The sequence below is a fragment of the Microplitis mediator genome, chromosome 1 (genome assembly GCF_029852145.1).
Source record: "Microplitis mediator isolate UGA2020A chromosome 1, iyMicMedi2.1, whole genome shotgun sequence".
Classification (NCBI taxonomy): Eukaryota; Metazoa; Arthropoda; class Insecta; order Hymenoptera; family Braconidae; genus Microplitis; species Microplitis mediator.
Genome location: NC_079969.1, coordinates 5,620,274 through 5,646,755, shown reverse-complemented (window position 1 = coordinate 5,646,755; position 26,482 = coordinate 5,620,274). Strand labels below are relative to the sequence as shown.

General features: G+C 31.0%; 5 protein-coding genes across 8 annotated transcripts in view; 4 read left to right on the top strand and 1 right to left on the bottom strand.

Moving 5' to 3' along the window:
- The window catches only part of LOC130678125 (suppressor of lurcher protein 1), a 473,368-nt gene that overhangs the window by 290,656 nt on the left and 156,230 nt on the right, over positions 1 to 26,482 (bottom strand). The gene's annotated exons all lie outside the window — the stretch shown is intronic.
- On the top strand, positions 4,564 to 13,049 carry LOC130678122 (neprilysin-2-like). Of its 2 annotated transcripts, XR_008991767.1 has the most exons (9): positions 4,564 to 4,642; positions 5,782 to 5,921; positions 5,995 to 6,261; positions 6,335 to 6,540; positions 6,626 to 7,601; positions 7,668 to 7,918; positions 7,995 to 10,141; positions 10,365 to 10,504; positions 10,576 to 10,716. XR_008991767.1 is itself a non-coding variant. In XM_057485104.1 (7 exons), coding segments are annotated over exons 1-7 (2,172 nt in total). In that variant the 5' UTR covers positions 9,897 to 10,139; the 3' UTR covers positions 12,895 to 13,049. The 2 variants fall into 2 exon arrangements, 1 of the variants encoding a protein (XP_057341087.1); XM_057485104.1 differs by lacking the exons at positions 4,564 to 4,642; positions 5,782 to 5,921; positions 5,995 to 6,261; ... (1 more) ...; positions 6,626 to 7,601; positions 7,668 to 7,918 and adding exons at positions 10,917 to 11,122; positions 11,195 to 12,170; positions 12,238 to 12,485; positions 12,562 to 13,049 and having other exon boundaries at positions 9,897 to 10,141; positions 10,576 to 10,842.
- LOC130678134 (neprilysin-21-like) lies at positions 14,038 to 15,272 on the top strand. Its single transcript, XM_057485122.1, has 4 exons — positions 14,038 to 14,232; positions 14,457 to 14,596; positions 14,670 to 14,936; positions 15,013 to 15,272. Coding segments are annotated over exons 1-4 (654 nt in total). The 5' UTR covers positions 14,038 to 14,230; the 3' UTR covers positions 15,258 to 15,272.
- On the top strand, positions 16,016 to 20,118 carry LOC130678126 (neprilysin-2-like). Its single transcript, XM_057485111.1, has 7 exons — positions 16,016 to 16,275; positions 16,343 to 16,581; positions 16,658 to 16,878; positions 17,182 to 17,387; positions 17,460 to 18,435; positions 18,502 to 18,753; positions 19,532 to 20,118. Exons 3-7 carry the CDS (start codon positions 16,818 to 16,820, stop codon positions 19,858 to 19,860), a joined length of 1,824 nt encoding a protein of 607 aa, XP_057341094.1. The 5' UTR covers positions 16,016 to 16,275; positions 16,343 to 16,581; positions 16,658 to 16,817; the 3' UTR covers positions 19,861 to 20,118.
- On the top strand, positions 23,677 to 26,224 carry LOC130678127 (neprilysin-2-like). Its single transcript, XM_057485112.1, has 4 exons — positions 23,677 to 23,794; positions 24,120 to 25,370; positions 25,438 to 25,688; positions 25,765 to 26,224. Exons 2-4 carry the CDS (start codon positions 24,407 to 24,409, stop codon positions 26,095 to 26,097), a joined length of 1,548 nt encoding a protein of 515 aa, XP_057341095.1. The 5' UTR covers positions 23,677 to 23,794; positions 24,120 to 24,406; the 3' UTR covers positions 26,098 to 26,224.

Sequence of the window (26,482 nt, the reverse complement as noted above, 5' to 3'; positions counted from 1 at the left end):
AGCAATTTTTCATGTATCTATATATATATGTATATAGAGAAGGCCAGGGAATAACGGTCCACTGAGTATACGATTAACATTAAGAGTTGAAATTTTCTAAAAAGTGAAATTATTTGATATACAATAATTTTCATTTAATTAGTTATTGCTATATATAAAACTTTAGTTAACATATATGTTAAAGTTCAATAAACAATATAGTAGTGCTACTTGATCTTACTCTTAATTTATTCATTTACATCAAATCACAAAATTACAAATTAATAAATATGTCATTACCCGTCAGACAATTTTAAGTTCATTGAATAAAATTACATTTCACCTCATCTTTGCGATCTAATATTTCTGAATTAAATTGTATTTAAATAATTAACAAGCAATGAAATCATGATTATCTGAACATCAGATTTAGTACAGTGGATAGCGTCCCGGCGTAGTAATCAGAAGGATCTTAGTTCGAACCCCGGTAGCCCCCAAATAATTTTAATCGTTATTTCCCATTAATTCAATAATAAGTTAATTGCATTCCAATGTAATGTCGATAAAAGTGTGATACAACTTTTTTGAATTATATTTATTACTTTAAATAATAATATTTTAGATCGAGCATTGGGTGAGCCTTAGAATTTTTGCTCCCCGAGGTTTGGCCGAGGTTTGATTTTTTGTTTCCCAAGGCTTCGAACATGGACATCATCCAAGGCTTGAACCAATGCTCACCCAATGGTTCAGCCAAGGCTTGACCAAGGCTCGGAACTCTGGCATGACGACTGGCCAATGCCTGGTCCGAGCCTTGTCCAATGGTCCCTTCTAACCAAGGTAATGCAAGCACGGATGATGTCAGTCCTCCCGTTCAATGGACAGAAAACTTCTCTCTAGCCTGCATTCATATTGTTTGATCCCTTGCCACTCAAAACACTATTAAAATTTTCAAAATTGTTGAACGAACTGACATATATCTACCTAATGTCAAAGAATCAAATTCCGTTATCAAGTTCAATGTTCAATTGACGCGTTGTTACCATATGAGCTTTCAAATGTGCACTTAGTGATTTAAAAAATTTTTTTTTGTTTCTCCAATTGAACACCGAATTATTTCTCATCATTAATTAAATCAGAAACCTGAAAATTAGCATCCCAGACAAGGTAAGTAATTTATCTTCATATGCTTTCAGCTAATTTAATATCACTCGAAGGTATGTGTAACCAGTTGCAGTGTAGTACGGTGTGCAGAAGAGAAACCTAGGTAGATATACACATAAAAATCCCAAGTGTATTCAAGTCGTCACAAGTGAATGCACTGGAATTTCATCTCACACATAATTAATCTTGGCAATTACCGGCGTGTTCGTATGTCCGGGACAAGTATAATTCCCGTTGCGTCACCTTCAACATAACCTAAACCAACCCTCTCCTTGCACTAGAATTCATACTCCCCAATTGGGACTTTAGTCCGTATAATTTAGTATATATGTAAATATATATAGACACAGACATATATATGTATACACGTATGCTTTATATACGGACTAAGAGAATGCAGTAGCGTTGAATGTTGCATATCGAGTGCTTTTGCACGCTTGAGAGAGTCAAAGAGAGAACACCAGAGACGATTCTATGCAGTGCTGTCAGGAACTACAGCTTGGTTAACGTTCACAATAGCCAGTAGATTTACCCGCATGTGTATATTATACCTAACTAATTCCTCTATTCTCATCCCAACACGTGTTATCATATTATATCTGATTATTCATGTGCTATTTTCTGCTTAACTACACCTTAGAAAAATACCACTTCCGTACTACATGCAGATTATTTAAATTTACAAGCTTTAAGATTTAAATAATTTTTATATATGTTCATCAGATAAAAGGGTTTATAATTAAACTCATATATTTTGGGTCTAAACTATAATGGAGGTAAAGAATAAGGTACCCGCGGGTAATAAGGCCTGTCGGGTAATAAGGCCTAAGTGACAGAAATGATATTTAAAATAACCGCCTCCGCTGAAGGCTACTCTAGTAGAAGGGGCTTGCATAGAGATGTTACGACAAGTTTTATAGTCCCGATACCACGTTCCCTGTCTTCTATATTTCATCATTCGTCATATGATGTCGTAGCGCAGAAGAAATTATAAAAAACAATCTAGTCTTCTGACTCTTAAAAAGGATACTGATAGTTTTAAGGGGTGTTGAACAAAACAATATAGTCTTCTGTTTTTAAAACAGTATTGTTGCTAAATTTAAGTGATGATTCATCTCTAATACCAATTTTATTAAGTATCACTGATAGAAGGATTTAGTTGTATTTAATAAGATTTGGTTGTAATTACTAAATGATTTAGTAACGAACCTTGCAATACTAAATATTTGGTTACAGGTACCAAATCATTTAGTAAAGCTCATTTATTTCCACCAAATAAATATTTAGTAGTATTTAAGAAATGATTTATTGGGGCACAATAAATCATTTATTAGGATTGAAGAACTAATTCTTTTAACTTATTTTAGCGCATAACCTAATTGTTCCACTTAAAATAAATTAAAATGATAATAATAAATAATTTTAAGTAAAAATATACAGTATTATAAAGAAAATAACCTCATTTTATTATAATTTTTTATTTAAGATAAATAACAAATTTTTAGTTAAATAAGTTTTAATTATACAAATAACACACATAATTTTAATATACATAAGTTAAAAATTTTGAATTAAACTCCGATGAGAAATGAAATATATGCCATTTAGTAGTAAATGAGTTTGTAACGGTTTGATATATTTTTATTTTGTCTATATATTAAAAATACTATATGTTAAAAATAAAGATTTGAGAGCTCCTCCATAATTCAAAATAATTCAGTTGAAATCAATTGAAAATTAATGTTTTTAAAATCACTAAATTGATTTGGAAATCACAACACTAACTCCGATTGAGACGAAACGCACTATACTGTGAAAGTGGTGATATATTCACACACATACGCTACACTCATATTTCCCACAAATACATACGTAGTTTTCAATCCCAAACAAGCCATCTACCGATAAAACTTACCAAAAAAATATTTAGTACCGATTACCAAATATTTAGTTGGTGGAAACAAATATTTATTTTACCATAATAAGATTTAATTGAGATAACAAAATCATTTATTAAATTATAATAAATTATATTGATGGGCACAAAATATTTTGTTCTACCAAATAAGTGACTAAAAATTTTGTTACTAAATCCATTTAGTACTCAGTATTAAATCCTTCTATCAGTGTATAATTAAACTATTCCAGTTTGTTTAATCCATAGGCCCTAATACCCTACCGTTGTAAAATAAGGCGTATTCGTATGGTTTTTGTAAAAGTTTAATTTTGTGTTTGTTTGTAGTATAAATTACTATTACTTCATTATATTTTATGGCTAATGTATTGAAATAAAGATTTATAATACATTTCGATAATTAAATGCAATATTTTCGATTCTATTCGAAATCTCCCTTAGCTAGGCCTTATTACCCGCCGGTACCTTATGAGAAATGAAAAACAGTTGACTTTAGGGGCCAATATCAAAACTTCGCGCTGTTTTCGAGCTCAGAGAGCTTAAAAACGTTATTATTTGTAAATTTTTAAGCTCTTCTCTTGCAATTAGTGCAAAGAACGTTAAAATCTGTGGATCCGTTACAAAAATATCGTGCGACAAAAATTAACTTAGTTACACGAATACACACACACTTGGACTTCCCTCTGAAATTAGTCAGAATAGCTTCCTATGACCTTAAGATCTTGACATCTGATGAAAACTCGAATTTCGAAAATCGGACCGAAACCAATAACTTCCTTTTTTTGAAAATTTTCAATTTTCATAACGGAAAATCAACAAATCGATTTCCGACAATTTCATTTCCTGAATATTTATCGTGTTCTTTGTTCGGTTGGTTTTGTACTAAATGCGATATAAATTTTGATGAATGAATTTGGTTGCTGAAAGATTTATATGAATTGGTTAAATAACGGGGGAACGACTTGAAAACTTTCCAACTGAGTTCTATAAAAAAACTAATCGGTTTTAAGTTTTAATAAATTCTTTAAATTGACGCATTTACTATACAAATTGATATATTAATTCAAGAGATACTGACTTCTAAATTGTTTTTATATAAACTTTAATGCCTACGTGAAAATTTTCGATAGTTACGAGCAATTAAAAATTAATAATAAATTTTTTATCAATTCTTAAAAGAAGGGATCCACGTAATTAACGACAGTATAAGTAAAATATATAAATAATTGTCGAACTTAAAATTAAGACATAATTTGATCGAAATTTTATTTCTTTAAATTTATCTCGAAACTTGAAAATATAAGGCAGCCTTGAAACAAAAAATAATAAATTTTTTATGAATAATAATATATTATGTCTCAGTAACGCGAGTAATATGGTAGTTGAAGTAATGTACATTCTGAAATCGATGCCTGATAAAATTTAATTATTGCTTTATTTTATTAAACATTACCGGTACTGATAAAAATAGAAATTTGATGTGAAAAAGAAAAAAGAACATTAGTAATCAGTGCGTTGGTAAATGAAAACCGATAGAATTTTTTTGCAATTATTCTTATACTAATCGACCAAAGACGATTCAGACATGTAAGCCCGAGTCGAAATTTAAGTCGTAGATTCAACGTTTTGAACGTTCAAATCGTAAATTCAACGTATTGGACGTTGAAATCGTAATTTGAACATATTGAACGTTGAAATCGTAGTTTGAACGTATTGAATGTTTTGAAGGCGGCAACGTAAAAGGTTCAAACTCTTTCCAATAAATATTTACAAGTGGGGCCAATGACTTCAATTTTAATTTTTTTGAACGAAATTTCTATTTGATTTTATTGATATATTTTTTTTTCTTGAAAAATACATAAAAAAATGAACAATTAAAAAAAAAAAGTTGATTATCACAATTTTTACAAATTTTCAAAAAAATTTATAAATTTTAAAAAAAATTTTGATATTCAACTAGAAATTGTGCACCAAAAATGAAATTGCCTACTGAAAAAATCCATAAATGAGCTCCAAATCTTCAAAATATTTTTGAAATGCAAATGAAAATCAATCTGATAGTTTTCAAAGATCTCAAAATATCAGGATTGAATAAGAATTTGACTCTCAAAAATCAATCTCAGTTTAATAACTTCCTTAATTCCAATCATCTGTGATTTTATTAGTTGATTGAATAAGCAAGTATCTAAAAATTAACTCAATCAAATCTTTAGGAAAAGCTCTTAGCTAAATTTAGCCCATAGGTTATTTTTTACGCATTGGTATATGTCATTTTTTCGTAACTTTTAATTTTTACTATGGATCATATATTTTTTTTAAACAGTTGAATCTATATTTTTTACGTTCAATACGTTCAAATTACGATTTCAACGTTCAATACGTTCAAATTACGATTTCAACGTCCAATACGTTGAATTTACGATTTGAACGTTCAAAACGTTGAATCTACGATTTCAACGTTCAAAACGTTGAATCTACGACTTAAATTTCGACTCGGGAGTCTTTATGAAAATATCATAATTTTTTTCCATCGTTACGCAGCATGTAAACTTTTTCGAGAAGTTCAAAGAAGAAATCGAAGTTTTAAATGCTAATAATTATTTACGTTTTATGTTGGGACGTTTAACTTTTAAGGCCGTTAGAAATATCAATTTATTGAATTCATTAATTATTATGGATCTAATAAATTAAAGAAAGTCATATTATTAGATGATGTTTCATTGCAGGAAGAGGTTTTGGGTGAACTGGCTCTCAATTTTTATTTCAATGGCAACAGCCGAAAAATCGAACGATGCAATAGGAAATCTGTCTGGAAATGAATTACATTGTACGACTCGTGAATGTGTGAAGGATAATTTGGAATTCGGTAGGACCCACTAAAGATTTTCAAAATCATTCGGTACGGTAAATATTAATCAGCAGTTGTTTGATTGTTTTAGAACTGACTGTGTTAGAAAATATCAACCCGAGTGTAGACCCTTGTGATGATTTTTATGAATTCGCTTGTGGAAATTTCCACAATGTTCCTGATGACATTGTTCAAGATAGACAACACAAGCGATTTCATCATGTTTACGATGATATGTTTTCGAAAATGTTTTACATAATAAAAAAAAGCCTATCGTTGGAGTCATTCGAACCGTTCAACTTCCTAAGAGATTTCTTAATATCTTGTGAAAGATTGAACAATAATAATGATGCTTCCTGTAATTATTTATTACTAATTTATATATTTGATCTTCAGCTATAACTATAATTGAAAATACATTAATTATTTAGACCCCGGAATTAAAAGAGATAGAGTGGATTATTTGAAAAAAACTATTTCGAAATTTGGTGGTTGGCCAGTTGTAGAAGGCGATAAATGGAACGAAACTGATGACAACTGGACCAATTTTATCGATGAAGCAAAGAACGTACATTACCTTTATTTTCATTTTTATGGATTACGTAGTCAATCAATTGGAAAACGTACAACAATATCAGTAAGTATCAATCACCGCTCGATTCAAGGGATACGTTAAAATCTTTTGATCAGTCTTGTTTTCATTTTTCCATTTTATTCAACAGTTTCAGCCTATGGACCTTGAATTTTCAGGAGAAGATGTAAGAGTTCGCACATACAGTAGAACGATAGTCCCTTACCGCAAATTTATGGTCAATGTTGCAGATATTTTAGGGGCGGATAAGACACAAGCTAAAATAGAACTCAAGGGATTACTAGTATTTGAACTCAAACTTGCTCATATAAGCAAGAAAAATAGTGCATCACTATCGAGTTATGAAGATAATTCAATTGAATTGTCAGTAAAGAAAATGATAGACAAGTGGCCAAGCATTGATTGGATTAAATTGTTAAATGCACAATCCGACTTGCCGAGTAATATTTCAAATGAAACAGTAATTTTTATAGAAAATACTGACGCCGTAACGAAATTAGACAAACTGATAGAAAAGACTCCTGCAAGAGTGCGAGCTAATTATGCAATGTGGAAGACGATTCAATATTTGATTCCAATGGTCGAGTCTGCGTCTCTATCTCAATTATTGCAAATTTATAATAAAGTTAAGAACCCATCATATGTTCATAAGCCATTTATATGCTTCGATGAACTTAAAAAGAACTTTCCAGAACTCATGACTGCTTATTATGGGCGAAACTATCCAGTTGACAGACCAACTAAAACTCATATTCATCAGTTTGCTTCAATCATAGAACAAGAATTCTTTGATACTTTGAATAAAACAAAGTGGTTGGATGTGAGAACGAGAGAGGAACTATTCAAAGTCTTAAAATCTTTAAAGATTGTTATTGGCTACCCCGATGAAATTATGGATGATGGAAAATTGGAAGAATACTTCCAAGGACTCGAAATAACTCAAGATAATTTTCTGAAAAATGTATTGAATCAACAATTATTCATCAATAAAAAACGTTTTACTTTTAGTCATAAACCGAAAAACTTACTCGAGTTTGTGGACAAATTTTACATGCTGACTTCACTTACATATGATGCTTTTTTCAATGATTATACGAAAACAATCGGTATTTAATTTTTTTTTCTACTCGTCCCGTGTTGGAAAAGTTTAACTTATTTCAAAAAATTTTAAGTTTTAGGTATCGAAGTGTTGAGAAACTTGTTTTTTAGTATCCATCGTCCGTATTACGTTAATCTTGCCCTGCTCGGGGGAACGCTTGCTCACGAAATAGGGCATTCTATTGACTTCTCTTACCGAAGTGTTAGCGAATTCGAAGTAACCGATAGTATTTGGAGTAAATCATCAAAACAAGTATACCACGATATACGAGAATGTATTGCCGAGCAGTACAACAATTATTCTAGTAAAGTGACTGGAAGAAAAGTAGGATCTAATAATGTTTTTCACAAATAAATAGTTTACAGTAGACATTTCTGATGCTTCGTTCACTTGCTTATAGATGAACGGTGATTTTTACCTTAACGAAAACATTGCTGACAATATTGGTGCCCAAGTTGCTTATTCGGCCTATCAAGACTGGGTCAAAACACATGGACCAGAACCAACTTTCTCTAGCTTGCCGTACAACTCGAATCAATTGTTTTAGCTATCATTCGCTAATCCATGGTGCTCACCGAAATCGACATTACAAAATTTGAGTTCAACCGATGTGCATCCTTCTTATGCTCATCGTGTTATGGTACCACTTTCTAATAGCCCAGAGTTTTCAAAAGATTTCGATTGTCCCTTGGGGTCTAACATGAATCCAGTGAAAAAATGTATTGTCTTTTGATTGAAATTATCAAAGACTTTTCTACACTCGTTGCAGGAATTCTCACTTCTTCGCACTATTTTACTCGACAATTAATTCACTTCAACTGTCGAATAACTTTCATTAAAAATCGTCAATTAAAAAAAAAACCACAACTAATGCCAAGTCAAAAATATCGTTTCTTTTAATATCAGCATAAAATAAATCTCAAGTACAAAAAGAACGTCTGCTACGTCTTATTATTTCTATAAGAAACACTGATTATTATTGCATTTCTGCTATAATCAGAATTAGTAATTGCAGATTATCAAAAATGGCATTGTCGAAAGTTGTTAATAGTAATCCTACAATATAAATTTTATTATCATCTTTTCCTCAGGTTCGTTTTAAATTCGACTTTATGGAATCGTAGTTCCAGTTAAAAAAAATCTGGGCGTCGGTTGGCCCTGCGGGCCAGCCCCAAAACTTCCCGCTGTGTTCGAGCTCAAGAAGCTTGAAAACATTACTGTAAACATATTTTCGAGCTCCTCGAGCTCCTTAATTCTGAGAAATAAAAAAAAAACTAAAAAATAAAATATTTTTTTCTTAATTCGAAACTATTTTCGAGTCTACTTGATCGAATGATCTGAAATCTTTAGGAAAGTTGATGGCCAACAAGCTCTTTTGATTGCCAACTTAACTATTTAAACCAATTCATTAGTTAAAATGTTAAAGAGCGTTCACATCCACACACACACACATACATATATACCGACAATCGGACATCAATCTGAAAATAGTCAGAATACCTTCCTAAGACCTCGAAACGTCGACATCTGATGAAAACTCGATTTTCGAAAATCGGGGTGAAAACAATAACTTCCTGAATTTTTCGAAAATCATCGATTTTCTTAGCGAGAAGTAAAAAATAGTTTACAGATAATGTGTCTCTTATGAACATTAGTGATGTGTTCACATATGAGTTGGACATTTTTTAATTTAAACTCTAATAAAATTTGTTAATAGTTATTTTTATCATACATTAGTAAGCATTGATAAAATTAGGCTCTATTTCGAAGAAAAAAAAACATTACTAATAAGTGATTAAACAAATTACCATTAATATATTTCTTTGGCGTCTAATGTGTTTAGTAATGACGTAATTCAAATTGTTAATTAGCACCCCACGTGGCCACTACTATCTTGCGGCCTAGGGCACATCAGTCAAATTCTCCACTAAATAGGTTGACTTGGCCGACTCGCGGGTTTGCAGTACCTCCTTAATATAGTTCACGTTTCCCACGCGTGCTTGTCTTTCGTATTTATTTATTTCACTGTACATTGTCGTATTGATTATGTAAATAGTGATGGTTTTTATTTCAGTAAGTCTTCAGAATAGAGATTATTTATACCTTTAACGTATGATCTTAAAATTTGAAATTATTAAGTATAGAATCTATTTTATTTTCACTAAGCCAATAATTGGAGTATATTATATCATTTAACAGCGTTAAAAAGTCACTAAAATGATATATATAAACTAAATGACATTTTTATTTTATTGTGAGTGTATGAGTCATGCTTATTGGAATTATTCAACTTTTTTTTTTTTTAGTTTATTTAGAAACCTGGTATTGTAAAGAACTAATGAAACAAAAAATATCAAGTTGTTAAATAAAATTTAATTGCTGCTTGATTTTATCACACATTACTGGTACTGATAAAGACAGAAATTTAATACGAAAAAAAAAGGACATTAGTCAATAGTAGTTTGATCATTCAATATCAACCGATTTTGACGTCATTATACCTAGAGAAATAACTTATTTTCTATCAACTGAAGACGTTTCAGACATGTGAGTGTTCATAAAAATATTAACATATGTCAGAATATAAAGTTTTTAAATAATTTTACAATATAAATTGAATTTTTAAATCCAAACAATTGAGTATGTTTTGTATTGAATTGTTTGATTTTTAATGCCGTTGAAAATATCAATTCATTGAATAAATGAATGAATTATTATGGATTCATTAAAATTCACCAAAATCATATTATTAGATTAAATTTCATTGCAGGAACAAGTTATGGGTGAACTGGTTCTTACTTTTTATTTCAATGGCAACAGCCGAAAAATCGAACGATACAATAGGAAATCTAACTGGCAACAAATTAAATTGTACGACTCGTGCATGTGTGAAGGATAATTTGGAATTCGGTAAGACGATAAAGATTTTCAGATTAATTTGTTGCAACAAATATTAATCAGTTGTTGTTTGATTATTTTAGAACTGACTATGTTAAATAATATGAACCCGAGTGTAGATCCTTGTGATGATTTTTATGAATTCGCTTGTGGAAATTTCCACAATGTTCCTGATGACATTGTTCAGGATACACAACACAAGGAATTTCATCATGTATTCGACGATATGTTTCTGAAAATGGGTCACATAATAACAAAAAGCCTTTCTTTGGAGTCATTCAAACCGTTCAACTTCCTAAGAGATTTCGTAATATCTTGTGAAAGATTGAACCGTAATAATAATGCTTCCTGTAATTATTTATTACTAATTCATTGTTTAATCGTCAGCTATATAACTATAATTGAAAAAAAATTAATTATTTAGACCCCGGAATTAAAAGTGACGATCTGGATTATTTGAAAGAAGTTATTTCAAAATTAGGTGGTTGGGCAGTTGTAGAAGGCCATAAATGGAACGAAACAAATGACAACTGGACTAATTTCATGGATGAAGCAAAGAACACTGATTTTATTAATTATCATTTCCATGGGTTACGTAGTCGATCAATTAATAACCTCTCGATAATATCCGTAAGTATCAATCACCACTAGATTAAAGGAAAACGTGAGCCCTTGTTTTCATTTTTCTGTTCTGTTCAATAGTTTGAGCCTATGGACCTCGAATTTTCACGAGAAGATCTAAGCAATCATAATTACAGTGAAAAGATAAGACCTTACCTCGAATTTATGGTCGATGTTGCAAATCTTCTAGGGGCTAATGAGACACAATCTATATTAGAACTCTTTGATTCAGAAATGTTTGAAATGAATCTTGTTGATCTGAAGACGCAAAATTTCGGATCACTATTGAGTAATAAAAATAAACGAATCAGATTAACTGTAAGAAGACTAATAAAAAAATGGCCAAGCATTGATTGGATTAAATTCTTAAACACGCAATCTGATTTGCCCAGTAAAATAACAAATAAAACAATAATTATTATAGAAAATACTTATGACATATTGTATTTAAATAATCTAGTGAAAAATACTCCCACAAAAGTGCAAGCAAATTATGCAATGTGGAAGACGATTCAAAAATTGATTCCAATGGTCAAGTCTGCGTCTCTATCTCGATTATTGCGAATTTACAATAAAGCTAAGAACCCATCATATGTCGATGAGCCATTCAGATGTTCTGATGAACTTACAGCGAAGTTTCCAGAACTCCTGACTGCTTATTATGGGCGAAACTATCCAGTTGACATACCAACTAAAACTCACGCTCATCAGCTTGTTTCATTCATAGAACAAGAATTCGTCGATACTTTGAATAGAACAAAGTGGTTGGATGTGAGAACAAGAGACGAACTATTCAAAGTCTTAAAATCTTTAACAATTGTTATTGGCTACCCTGACGAAATTATGGATGATAGTAAATTGGAAGAATACTTCCAAGGACTCGAAATAACTCAAGATAATTTTCTAAGAAATGTATTGAATCAACGATTATTCATCAATAAAAAACGTTTTACTTTTGATCATAAAGCAAAAAACTTAATCGAGTTTGTGGACAAATTTCACAAGCTGATTTCATTTGAATCTGATGCTTATTTTCTTCGTAGTTTAAAAACAATCTGTATTTAATTTTTTTTTCCTACTCATCCCGTGTTGAAAAAGTTAAATTTATTTTAAAAAATTTATAGTTTTAGGTGTCGAATTGCTGAGAAACTTGTTTTTTAGTATTCATCGTCCAAATTACGTTAATTTTGCCGTGCTCGGAGGAACGCTCGCTCACGAAACAGGGCATTCTATTGACATGTCTTACCAAGTTAGCGAATTCGAAGTAACCGATAGTAATTGGAGTAAATCATCAAAACAAGTGTACCACGATATACGAGAATGTATTGCTGAGCAGTACAACAACTATTCTAGTAAAGTGACTGGAATAAAAGTAGGTTCTAATAATGTTTTTTACAAATAAATAGTTTACAGTAGACATTTCTGATGCTTCGTTTACTTGCTTATAGATGAACGGTGATTTCTACCTTAACGAAAACATTGCTGACAATATTGGTGCCCAAGTTGCTTATTCGGCCTATCAAAGCTGGGTCAAAACACATGGACCAGAACCAACTTTTTCTAGCTTGCCCTACAATTCGAATCAATTGTTTTGGCTATCAATAGCTAATGAATGGTGCTCACCGAAATCGGCATTTCAAAACTGGGATTCAACCGATACTCATCCTCCGTATGCTCCTCGTGTTATTATACCGCTTTCCAATAGCCCAGAGTTTTCAAAAGATTTCAATTGTCCCTTGGGGTCTAACATGAATCCAGTGAAAAAATGTATTGTCCTTTGATTGAAATTATCGACTACTTATCTTCACTCGTTATGGAAATTCTTCACTTTCCGGACTATATTGCTGGATAATTAGATCACTGTAAATTTAAACCAGCTTTTATTCAAAATTGTTAATTAAAAAAATAAACTACAGCAAATGTAAAAGTAAAAATTTTGTTTCTTTCGATGTCGACACATAATAAATTTCAATAAAATAAGTAAGGTAAGAAACCTAATACACAATCAGGGAAGTAGTACCTGACCACTCATGAATTTGTATTCCTATATTCAGTAGAATTTAGTGAATATAGATATACAAATACGTGGAGTGATCGGGTACTAGTTCCCTGATCGGGTACCAGGTCTCTTACCTCACTGTTTGCTGCTTCTTATTATTTATACAGAAAATCATCGATTTTGTTACTGGGAAGTTAAAAATATTTTATAGATAATGTCTCTTATTAACATTAGTGATGCGTTGACAAATGAGTTGGATATTTTTCTTGTTTAAACTCTAATAAAATTTGTTAATAGTTATTTTTATCGTACATTAGTAGCATTGATAAAATTGAGCGCTATTTCGAGGAAAAAAAACATTACGGATACGTGCTTAAACAAATTATCATTAATATATTTCTTTGCCGTCTAATGTGTTCATTAATGACATAATAGGAATTCTTAATTAGCACCCCACGTGGCCACTACTGTCTTGCGGCCTTGGGCACATCAGTCAAATTCTCCACTAAATAGGTTAACTTGGCCGCCTCGCGGGATTGCAGTACCTCCTAAATATAGTTCACGCTTTGCACGCATGCTTGTCTTTCTTATTTATTTATTTCACTGTACATTGTCGTGTTAATTATGTAAATAGTTATGATTTTTATTCAAGTAGGTCTTCAGAGATAGAGATTTTTCATACCTTTAACGTATGATCTTAACACTTGAAATTATAAAGTATAGAATATATTTTATTTTCACTAAGCCAACAATTGGAGTATAGTATATCATTTAACAGCGTTAAAAAGTTACTACAAGAATATATAAATTAAATGACATTTTTATTTTGCGTATATGAGTCATGCTTGTTGAAATTATTCAACTTTTTTTTTTTTTTTAGTTTATCTAGAAACCTGGTATTGTAAAGAACTAATAAAACAAAAAATATCAAGTTGTTAAATAAAATTTAATTGCTGCTTGATTTTATCACACATTACTGGTACTGATAAAAACAGAAATTTAATACGAAAAAAAAGGACATTAGTCATTAGTAGTTTGATCATTCAATATCGACCGATTTTTATGTCATTAAACCTCGAGGAATAACTTATTTTCTATCAACTAAAGACGTTTCAGACATGTGAGTGTTCATAAAAATATTAACAGATGTCAGAATATAAAGTTTTCTAAATAATTTTACAATCTAAATTGAATTTTTGAATCCAAACAATTGAGTATGTTTTATATTGGATTGTTTGATTTTTAATGCTGTTAAAAATATCAATTAATTGAATAAATGAATGAATTATTATGGATTCATTAAAATTCACCAAAATCATATTATTAGATTAAATTTCATTACAGGAACAAGTTATGGGTGAACTGGCTCTTACTTTTTATTTCAATGGCAACAACCGAAAAATCGAACGATACAATAGGAAATCTAACTGGCAACGAATTAAATTGTACGACCCGTGCATGTGTGAAGGATAATTTGGAATTCGGTAGAACCTAATAAATATTTTTGAAATCTTTCGGTACCGTAAATATTAATCAGCAGTTGTTTGATTGTTTTAGAATTGACTATGTTAGAAAATATCAACCCGAGTGTAGACCCTTGTGATAATTTTTATGAATTCGCTTGTGGAAATTTCCACAATGTTCCTGATGACATTGTTCAGGATACACAACACAAGGAATTTCATCATGTATTCGACGATATGTTTCTGAAAATGGGTTACATAATAAAAAAAAGCCTTTCTTTGGAGTCATTCAAACCGTTCAACTTCCTAAGAGATTTCTTAATATCTTGTGAAAGATTGAACCGTAATAATAATGCTTCCTGTACTTATTTATTGCTAATTCATATATTCGATCGTTAGCTATAATAACTATAATTGAAAAAAAATTAATTATTTAGACCCCGGAATTAAAAGAGACGATCTGGATTATTTGAAAGAAATTATTTCAAAATTAGGTGGTTGGCCAGTTGTAGAAGGCCATAAATGGAACGAAACAAATGACAACTGGACTAATTTCATGGATGAAGCAAATAACACTGATTTTATTAATTATCATTTCCATGGGTTACGTAGTCGATCAATTAATAACCTCTCGATAGTATCCGTAAGTATCAATCACCACTGGATTAAAGGAAAACGTTAGCCCTTGTTTTCATTTTCCTGTTCTGTTCAACAGTTTGAGCCTATGGACCTCGAATTTTCACGAGAAGATATTAGAAATCTTAAAAATCATAATTACAGTAAAAAGATAAGATCTTACTTAAAATTTATGCTCGATGTTGCAAATCTTTTAGGAGCAAATGAGACACAAGTTATATTTGAACTCTTTAATTTAGAAATGTTTGAAATGAATCTTGTTGATCTGAAGACGCAAAATTTCGGATCACTATTGAGTAATAAAAATAAACGAATCAGATTGTCTGTAAGAAAACTAATAAAAAAATGGCCAAGCATTGATTGGATTAAATTCTTAAACACACAATCTCATTTGCCAAGTAAAATAACGAATGAAACAATAATTATTATAGAAAATACTTATGACGTATCGAATTTAAATAATCTAGTGAAAATTACTCCCGCAAAAGTGCAAGCAAATTATGCAATGTGGAAGACGATTCAAAAATTGATTCCAATGGTCAAGTCTGCGTCTCTATCTCAATTATTGCGAATTTACAATAAAGCTAAGAACCCATCATATGTCGATGAGCCATTCAAATGTTCCGATGAACTTACAGAGAAGTTTCCAGAACTCCTGACTGCTTATTATGGGCGAAACTATCCAGTTGACATACCAACAAAAACTCACGCTCATCAGCTTGTTTCATTCATAGAACAAGAATTCTTCGATACTTTGAATAGAACAGAGTGATTGGATGTGAGAACAAGAGACGAACTATTCAAGGTCTTAAAATCTTTAACAATTATTATTGGCTACCCCGACGAAATTATGGATGATAGTAAATTGGAAGAATACTTCCAAGGACTCGAAATAACTCAAGATAATTTTCTGAAAAATGTATTGAATCAACGATTATTCATCAATAAAAAACGTTTTACTATTGATCATAAACCGAAAAACTTAATCGAGTTTGTGGACAAATTTCACAAGCTGATTTCTATTGGATCTGATGCTTATTTCATTCGTAGTTTGGAAACAATCGGTATTTAAATTTTTTTTCCTACTCATCCCGTGTTGGAAAAGTTAAACTTATTTCAAAAAATTTATAGTTTTAGGTGTCGAATTGCTGAGAAACTTGTTCTTTAGTATCCATCGTCCAAATTACGTTAATCTTGCAGTGCTCGGAAGAACGCTTGCTCACGAAATAGGGCATTCTATTGACATGTCTTACCTAGTTAGCAAATTCGATAGTAATTGGAGTAAATTATCAAAACAAGTATACCACGATATACGAGAATGTATTGCCGAGCAGTACAACAATTATTCTAGTAAAGTGACGGGAAGAAAAGTAGGTTCTCATAATGTTTTTTACAAATAAATAGTTTACAGTAGACATTTCTGATATTTTGTTTACTTGCTTATAGATGAACGGTGATTTCTACCTTATCGAAAACATTGCTGACAATATTGGTGCCCAAGTTGCTTATTCGGCCTATCAAGCCTGGGTCAAAACACATGGACCAGAACCAACTTTCTCTAGCCTGCCGTACAACTCGAATCAATTGTTTTGGCTATCAATAGCTAATGAATGGTGCTCACCGAAATCGGCATTTCAAAACTGGGATTCAACCGATACTCATCCTCCGTATGCTCCTCGTGTTATTATACCGCTTTCCAATAGCCTAGAGTTTTCAAAATATTTCATTCGATGCCTAAAATTATTATTTATCGAATGAAATGTTTTTCATTCGGAACTATTTTATACATTTATAATATTATTGCTCTTCAGCTTGAAAAGTTATTTAATTCAATAATTCTTATTTGTCTCCTAACATTGAATGCTAGCTACCTATCAAGTTAACTAACCTGGTACACTTTTTTAACCGGTTAAACCGGAATAGATATGCAGCCCTAATGATGACTATTCAAAAATATTGCATTCTTTTAGATCCCGGAATTAAAAGAGACGATCTGGATTATTTGAAAGAAATTATTTCAAAATTAGGAGGTTGGCCAGTTGTAGAAGGGCATAGATGGAACGAAACGAATAACAGCTGGATAACTTTTATCGATGAAGCAAAGCACATTGCTTTCTTCTATTATTATTTTTATGGATTACGTAGTCGATCAATTAATGATCGTACAACAATATTCGTAAGTATTAATCGCTACTGTATTCAAGAGAAATGTTAGATCTTGTTTTAATTTTTCTATTCTAATTGACAGTTTCAGCCTATAGACCTTGAATTCTCAGGGGGTAATATGACAAATCCTCAGAACCATAAAATGGTAGTCCCTTACCTAAATTTTATGGTCGATGTTGCAAGTCTTTTGGGGGCCAACGAGACACATTCTAAAGAAGAACTCGCCCCATTAGTGGCATTTGAACTACAAATTGCTGATATAAAGATGCAAAATGATATATCGCTATCGAGTAATAAAAATAATCAAATTGAATTATCAGTAACAAAAGTAATAGAAAAGTGGCCAAGCATTGATTGGATTAAATTGGTGAATACACGATCTGATTTGTCTCGCAATATTTCAAATGAAACAGTAATTTTTATAGAAAATACGGATGTCATAACGAAATTAGATAATCTAGTAAAAAATACTACTGCTAGAGTGCGAGCAAATTATGCAATGTGGAAGACGATTCAATATTTGATTCCAATGGTCGAGTCAGCTTCTTTATCTCGATTATCGCTGATTTATAATAAAATAAAAGACCCATCATATGTTCATGCGACATTTGATTGTTTAAAAGAACTTAAAAGGCTTTTTCCGGAACTCATGCTTGCTTATTATGGGCGAAACTCCCCAATTGGTAAACGGGCTAAAATTCAAATTCAGCAGCTTATTTCATTCGTAGAACAACAATTCTTCGATACTCTGAATAGCACAAAGTGGTTAGACGTGAAGACAAGAGACGGACTTTTCCAAGCATTGAAATCTTTAAAGCTTAGAATTGGCTACCCTGACGAAATTATGGATGATAGAAAATTGAAAGAGTACTTCCAAGGGCTCAATATAACTCACGATAATTTTTTGAGAAATTTTGTAAATCGAAAAGTATTTACCGCAAAGAAAGTTTATAATTTTGATCATATGCCACAAAACTCAATTGGGTTTATGGACAATTTTTACACGTTTACTTTATTTGAAGGAGATGCTTTTTTTAATCCTCGTACGAATACAATTGGTATTCAATTTTTTCTTCTACTCATCCCACAGTTTAATACGTTACACTTATTTTAAAAAATTTCAGTTTTAGGCGTCGAATTGCTGAGAAATTTGTTCTTTAGTATTCATCGTCCGAATTACGTTAATATTGCCTTGCTCGGAGACAAACTTGCTCACGAAATAGGGCATTCTATTGACCACCCTTACGATATTTACGAATCGAAAGCAAACAATAGCAAATGGAGTGAATCGTCGAAGCAAAAATATCATGATATACGAGAGTGTATCGCAGAACAGTACAGCAATTATTCTAGTAAAGTAACGGGAAAGAAAGTAGGTTCTAATAATTTTTTCAAAAAGTATATCGATACTGTCATTCTAATATATCGTATCCCACATTTAGTAAATTTGTCAGGAGACCATAAAAACCTTTCACGGTCGCAAAAGAAAACTATTATGTTTAAATTAGTATAACCTACAAATTTATTCTCATGTTTCTCATAAAATACAGGCATTTGTAGTGAATAAATAATTTTGAATTTTATGCTATAAAAAAAGTGAAAAATTATGCATAGTTACCTTCTTACCCATGTTGTTAACTGCTTTTTAAAAGTTAACTTAAAATTAACCCTTTCCCGAAAGTCTGTTTCGAAATGTATCGGTGTGAGCTCTACGGGGGTAGCGCCAATCAAAGTTTGTTGTTAAGGCTGTGTGATTAACGGTTTAATCATAGTAGTGCATACAAGCGCCCCCTTCTACTATTTTTTCTGCCCCTTCTCTTCTAAACAGGCTAACGCTCTCTCACTTTAAGACGAAGACGTACGATTCAAATTGAGAGTAGGGACTCAAGGTCAACCGGGAAAGGGTTAAAAATACTAAGCATGACTAAACCTATATGAATGTGGGATACGACATAGTAGAATATTTATTTAAAAATACTAAATAAATAATTTGAGCTCTAAAATTTTGTCATAAGCTGCACATTGTTACAATGATTCCATTTTTCAAAAAAAGTGAATATGACAAATTTTGTGGGATACGACGTATTAGAATGGCAGTATCAATATAATTTATCAAAAAAATTTCTGATGCTTCATATGCTTGTTCATAGGTAGATGGTGGATTCTATCTTCAAGAAAACATTGCTGACATTATTGGTGTTCAAGTTGCTTATTCGACCTATCAAGATTGGGTCAAAACACATGGACAAGGACGAACTTTTTCTAGCTTGCCGTACAACACGAATCAACTATTTTGGCTATCATTCGCTAATCAATGGTGCTGGCCAAAATCGACATTACGAAACTGGAATTCAAACGATGAGCATCCTTCGCCAGCTCATCGGGTTATCGTTCCGCTTTTTAACAGCCCAGAGTTTTCAAAAGATTTCAATTGTCCCTCTGGGTCTAACATGAATCCAGTAAAAAAATGTATTGTCTTTTGATTTAAATTATTAACGATTTTTCTTCACTCGTTTTGGGAAGTCTTAACTTTCCGGACTACTTTACTAGATATTCTAAAGCGTTAATTAAAGAAGTAATCTACAATAGGTGTCAAAGCAAAAATATCGTTTCTTTTAATATTAACACAAAATAAATCTCTAATACAATAAATACTGTTTGCTACTTCTTATTATTTATATAGAAAATCCTGATTACAATCGTACTTCTGTTATCAAAATTAGTAATTACGGATTAACGACAATGGTGTCAAATATTTTTGATTAATAGTAATCCTAGACAGTAGAAAAAAATCACTAAAATGAAATAAAAATTAAACGTTTTCATTTTGTTATAAGTGTTCAAGGTATACTTGTTCAGATTTTCATTCTTTTTCTTTTTTTAGTTTATCTAGAAACGTTATAATGTAAAGCAGCCTTAAAACAGAAAACATCAATTTTTTACAATGAATAATATTTATCTCTCCGTGATATCAGTTGTACGCTAGCTCATGAACGGACATTTTGAAATTAAAGCCTAGTAAACCGCAATTACTGTTATCTATAATCGGTAAATCTATATCGACTTATTTTTTTGTAATTCTACTCAAAGAATAACTTATTTTCTATTGACTGAAGACGTTTCAAACATGTAAGAGTTTTTGAAAACATTAAAATTTTTTAAAATTATTATCTGAACTTTGTATTCTTCTTTTTATTATATTCAATTTTATTTTATTATAAAAATTAAGTAGGCGACCAAATTTTACTTTCAAATAAATTTAGACTGATAAGACATAATGTAATTTTGAGTATGCTTTTAAAATAAGCCGAGGTTGTTTGTTTGCCACTTATTGAAATGTTAGAACACCGAAATGAAATTTTATAATGACCCCTCCGGTCATCATAGAGAAAAGGCCCAAGTGCCATCTGGAAATACTTTTTTTAGAAAACAATTAAAAGATTATCAACAAAACGTACGTAAAATATTTAAAAGAAAACATGTAAATTTTAAAATGAATTTTAACAGTGACTCATTTTAAAATAAATAAAATAATGGCTTTATCTTATGAGACTTTTTTTTTTTTTAAGTGCACTTTTGTAGAAACACTTCGGTATCTACGTAAACGTAAAACAGATGCCAAATGTGATTTTATTAACAAAATAGTCATTAAGAAAATAAATTTAAATAAATAATTTTAACCGAAATCAATTTAAACCGAAAGAATACTCAGTAATAAATTTTATACAAATCAAATGATAATTGTTAACTAAATTAATAATTTTTAAATAAATAAATAATAATAAATAAAAGAATAGGCTCAGCGCCATTCAATAATAATTTTACACAAATCAAACGATAATTGCTAATTAAAAATAGTAACTTTTAAAAATTTGGAAAATCCAAAAGTGCACGACTCATAATACTCATTCATTATGAAATAATAAAATAATAATAAAAAAATGGCGGGAAGCACGAATAAATTTAAAATATATAAAATTTTCTTTCCTTAACATTTGTTTTTTTTTTTTTTTCTTTTTTTAATTATATTAGTATTTTTTTTATAATTATAAAAGAACCTACTCAAAATATCTCGATTAATAACAAAAACAAAAAAAATATATGTAAAGAAAAAAAAATTGAACTGAAAAAATTCAGGCTTACCAATTAGCAAAAAAAAAAACAGCTGTACTAGGATGGTAATTCGCAAGCGCCCCTGGTGGGATAAATGTACGTATAATGTATAGGTATAGATATATCGGCATCCATGTTAATTTTACATCGATGTATATATATATAGTTATACAGCCTTTTTATTCTTTTATTAATTGTAATTAAACGACACTGAGTTACCTAGCCATTAACAATAGGGGATCTACAAATCTTTCAAAGAATTTAAAAAAAAAAAATTTTTTATTCAATTACTGCATTTTTTCGTAAGTTATTGTGTCTACGGGTTTCATACTTGACGGACAGGAAATTTTTTTAGACTATTTTGATGTTTTTTCCGTTTTTATTGAACTAAATAAATTTTTAAAAAGTATGGAACTAATCTCCATTAAATTATCTTCAAAATAGTATTCAACATATCTCAATTCCGTAAACTAACAAGGGTATAATAATTGAAATAGTTGCCGAAGTGAGGCGAATTAAATTTTTCGATCGTAAAGCACATCTCAGATGCTTCGCATCATGAGTCGTGCAATAAATAAAAATTTATAAAAATTAGTAAACAAATAGGCAATCGGCCATTCTACAATAGTTTATAAATAAATAATCCTAAACTCTAAACTATAATAATTTTAGGATTAAATAATATAATAAATAAATTGTGGTTGCGCACGCACATAGGTCCACATCGGGGCGTGCCTACCGCTTTCCTAAGGTAAAAATCATAGAGAAAGAGAAAGGACCCATAGGGACTGTGTTCCGATTGGATACAGTTTTCCCCCAAAACAATACACCAAATAGGACCCGATAGGAAAACATAAAAAGAATCGTTGAACCAAAAATAATTAGTCCCGGACAAGAGTTCCATTGAGGCAGTGAATTTCAAGTAACAGTATCTTCACAAAAGTTATTTTACACTAGTTCCGCACTAGTTTACCTTTTGTACAAGTGTTCTCACACTTAAATTTATTTTACACTAGTTCCGTACTAGTTTATACAAGTGTTCTCACACTTAAGTTATTAATCATTTTACAAGTGATCAGATTCACTGCCTCATTTCGTCGTTGTTTATAAATGAATTTAAAAGTAAACAGAATTGTAATAACGCGAATAGTATAGTAAAGTCAGTCTATCAACAAATTACCACAATCAAGTTGCTGCGAATCCAGGTACTGCAATATATAAGTTTATTTTATGTTAAAATACAAAATATTCCCAATACACGGAAAAATCATAAGTTGTATTGTATTCAAAATTCTATAGTCCTCTCTAGTTACTGAAACGAATTTTATCGTAACAGTTTTATTGTAAATTAGAGTCGGCCGACTAGCCACCTAATAATTTATTTTATAATTTTTGTTGTAAATTAGAGTCGGCTGACTAGCCACCTATTTTTGAATTAGAATCACATTTATTTGAATCAGGATTTAATTCCAATATTGTTATTAGAAGCATAATCTCCAAATCCCAAAATGTTTGTAATTGAGTTGACAATATAGTTAGAAATAAAAATTTAAATATCGTTTTATTAATTTAAAAATAAACCTATCCTCCTTAATAAAAGATCTCTCGGGTTCCCGGTCTATAGGCGTCGACTTGCGCCAAATACCCATAAAAACATCATTTATGTTAATTTCTGACATAACACAGAAACTGAATTATTAAATGCAAACAATTGATTATGTTCTTTATTGGGTTGTTTGACATAAGTCTGTTAAAAATATCAATCCATTGAATTAATTATGGATCCTATAAAATTATTCAAAATCATATTATGTTTCATTGCAGGATGAAGTTATGGGTAAACTGGCTATTACTTTTTATTTCAATGGCAACAGCCGAAAGGTTGAACAATACAATTGATAGACTAACTGACAATGAATTAAATTGTACGACTCGTGAATGTGTGAAGGATAATTTGGAATTCGGTAGGACTTAATAACGGTTTTCAGAATAATTTGTTGCAACAAATATTAACTAGCTGTTATTTAATTGTTTTAGAACTGACTATGTTGAATAATATGAACGCAAGTGTGGATCCTTGTGACAACTTTTATGAATTCGCTTGTGGTAATTTCGACAACGTTCCTTATGATATTGTTCAGGGCACTAAACACAAAAGATTTTTACAAGCAATGACTGATATGTTTCAAAAAATGGATAACATAGTAATAGAAAGCAATTCATCAGAGTCATTCAAACCGTTCAATTTCCTAAATGATTTCTTAATCTCTTGCAAAAGATTGAACAGCAATAATGATGCATCTCGTAATTATTAATTATTTATTCATGTAATCGATAGTCCACTATGATGATTAGGGCTGTACATCTAAAATCAGGTTTAACCGGCTACAAAAGTTACCCAGATTGATTAGCTAGCCTGCTCATCAACTTAGCTGATTTAATCGGTTAACTCAACTAACTTGGCTAACTAGCCAAAGGTTAAACCAATTAAGTCAAACTAGCTTAGCTAATTAGATAAGAGTGAAAACGGTTAAGGATTAATTTAATTAACCTGGTTGACATTTGTAACCGATTGAGCCGGTTTAGATGTACAGCCCTAATAGTTATTTAAAATATTTCATTTATTTAGGCCCCGGAATTAAAAAAGACAATCTGGATTATTTGAAAGAAATTATTTCAAAATTTGGTGGTTGACCAGTTGTAGAAGGCGATAAATGGAACAAAACGAATGACAACTGGACCAATTTTATGGATGAAGCAAAGAACACTGATTTTATTAATTATCATTTTTATGGGTTACGTAGTCGATCATTAATGAACTATACAATAGTATTTGTAAGTATCAATCGCGACTGAACACAAGGGAAACGTAAGGTCTTGTTTTCATTTTGCCATTCTATTTAACAGATTCAACCTATGGACTCTGAGTTCTTAGAGGACAGTACGCCAGATAAGCTCATGGAAATGATGGTTGCTTACCAAAATTTTATGGTCGATACTGCAAATCTTTTGGGGGCGAATAAAACACAAGCTGAGCAAGATTTGACACCATTGCTGTCCTTTGAAATACAACTTACATACGTAAGCATGCAAAATATTGCGTCAGTATCAATTGATAAAAATAATTCAATTGAATTGTCAGTAAAGGAAGTAATAGAAAAGTGGCCAAGCATTGATTGGACTAAATTCTTCAATGCACAATCCAATTTGCCTTTCGACATTACTAATGAAACAACAATAATTATAGTAAATACTTTTGACGTAACAAGTTTGGAGGAACTTGTGAACAATACTCCCGCAAGAGTGCGAGCCAATTATGCGATGTGGAAGACGATTCAGAAATTGATTCCGATGGTCGAGTCAGCGTCTCTATCTCGATTAATGCAGATTTATAATAAAATTAAGGACCCATCATATGTTCATAAGCCAGTTAAATGTTATGATGAACTTGAAAAGAATTTTCCAGAACTCATGATCGCTTTTTATGGGCGAAAATACCCAATTAACAGACTTGCTAAAATTCACATTCATCAGTTTATTTCATACATAGAACAACAATTCTTCGATACTCTGAATAGCACAAAGTGGTTAGATATGAAAACAAGAGATGAACTATTCAAGAGACTAAAATCTGTAAAGATTATTACTGGCTACCCTGACGAAATTATGGATGATAGGAAATTAAAAGAATACTTCCAAGGACTCAATATAACTAAAGATGATTTTCTGAAAAATGTAGTAAATCAAAAAATATTTAATGAAAAAAAACTTTTTACTTTAAATCATAAATCACAAAACTCAAGTGGGTTTATGGATAATTTTTTCAAGTTTACTTTATTTACAGTTGATGCTTTTTTTAATAATAATACGAAATCAATAGGTATTCAATTTTTTTATCTACTCATCCCACAATTTAATAAGTTACACTAATTTTAAAAAATTTCAAGTTCTAGGTGTCGAATCGATCAGGAACTTGTTCTTCAGTATCCATCGTCTTTATTATTTAAATATTGCCTTGCTCGGAGACAAACTTGCTCACGAAATAGGGCATTCTATCGACTACTCTTACATAGATGCTTTCAACTCCAAAGTTAACAATAGTAAATGGAGTGAATTGTCGAAGCAAAAATATCATGATACACGAGAGTGTATTGCGCAGCAGTACAGCAATTATTCTAGTAAAGTAACTGGAAAAAAAGTAGGTCCTAATAATGTTTTCAAAAAGTATATAGCTCATCATGGGCATCTCTGATGCTTCATTTACTTGTTCATAGGTAAATGGCGGGTACTTTCTTATGGAAAACGTTGCTGACAATATTGGTGTCCAAGTTGCTTATTTGGCCTATCAAGACTGGCTCAAAACACATGGACCTCAAGCAACTTTCTCTAGCTTGCCGTACAACTCAAATCAATTGTTTTGGTTATCATTCGCAAATCAATGGTGCTCGCCGAAATCGTTATTGCAAAACTGGGATCCAACCGATATTCATCCTTCGTATGATCATCGTGTTATTACGCCGCTTTTTAACAGTCCAGAATTTTCAAAAGATTTCAATTGTCCCTTGGGATCCAACATGAATCCAATAAAAAAATGTATTGTGTTTTGATTGAAATTATTAACGACTTTTCTACACTCGTCCTGGAAATTCTTAACTTTCCGGACTACATTACTAGATACTAATTTCACTGTAATTTTTTACCAGCTTTCATTCAAAACCTTTAATTAAAAAAATAAACTACAGCAAATGTAAAAGCAAAATAATCGTTTTTTTTTTATCGACACAAAACTAATCTCCAATAAAATCAATAAGGTAAGAGACCTAGTATCCCATTAGGGAAGTAGTACCCAATCACTCATGTATTTGTATACCTATATTTAGTAGAATTAAGTAAATATAGTTATACAAATACATGGAGTGATCGGGTACTAGTTCCCTAACCGGGTACTAGGTGTCTTACCTTACTGTTTGCTACTCCTTATAATTTATACAG

What these genes read in the sequence shown, in the direction of transcription:
- LOC130678122 (XM_057485104.1), top strand. An exon ending in TCGTAGTTTAAAAACAATCT is followed by an intron (nt 12,171 to 12,237) that starts GTATTTAATTTT and finishes AAAAATTTATAG; the next exon opens with TTTTAGGTGTCGAATTGCTG. An exon ending in GTAAAGTGACTGGAATAAAA is followed by an intron (nt 12,486 to 12,561) that starts GTAGGTTCTAAT and finishes ACTTGCTTATAG; the next exon opens with ATGAACGGTGATTTCTACCT.
- LOC130678134 (XM_057485122.1), top strand. An exon ending in GAAGGATAATTTGGAATTCG is followed by an intron (nt 14,597 to 14,669) that starts GTAGAACCTAAT and finishes TGATTGTTTTAG; the next exon opens with AATTGACTATGTTAGAAAAT. An exon ending in CCGTAATAATAATGCTTCCT is followed by an intron (nt 14,937 to 15,012) that starts GTACTTATTTAT and finishes TTAATTATTTAG; the next exon opens with ACCCCGGAATTAAAAGAGAC.
- LOC130678126 (XM_057485111.1), top strand. Translation starts at nt 16,818, where the DNA reads ATGAATGGTGCTCACCGAAATCGGCATTTCAAAACTGGGATTCAACCG. An exon ending in ATGATCGTACAACAATATTC is followed by an intron (nt 17,388 to 17,459) that starts GTAAGTATTAAT and finishes TCTAATTGACAG; the next exon opens with TTTCAGCCTATAGACCTTGA. An exon ending in TCCTCGTACGAATACAATTG is followed by an intron (nt 18,436 to 18,501) that starts GTATTCAATTTT and finishes AAAAAATTTCAG; the next exon opens with TTTTAGGCGTCGAATTGCTG.
- LOC130678127 (XM_057485112.1), top strand. Translation starts at nt 24,407, where the DNA reads ATGGACTCTGAGTTCTTAGAGGACAGTACGCCAGATAAGCTCATGGAA. An exon ending in TAATAATACGAAATCAATAG is followed by an intron (nt 25,371 to 25,437) that starts GTATTCAATTTT and finishes AAAAATTTCAAG; the next exon opens with TTCTAGGTGTCGAATCGATC. An exon ending in GTAAAGTAACTGGAAAAAAA is followed by an intron (nt 25,689 to 25,764) that starts GTAGGTCCTAAT and finishes ACTTGTTCATAG; the next exon opens with GTAAATGGCGGGTACTTTCT.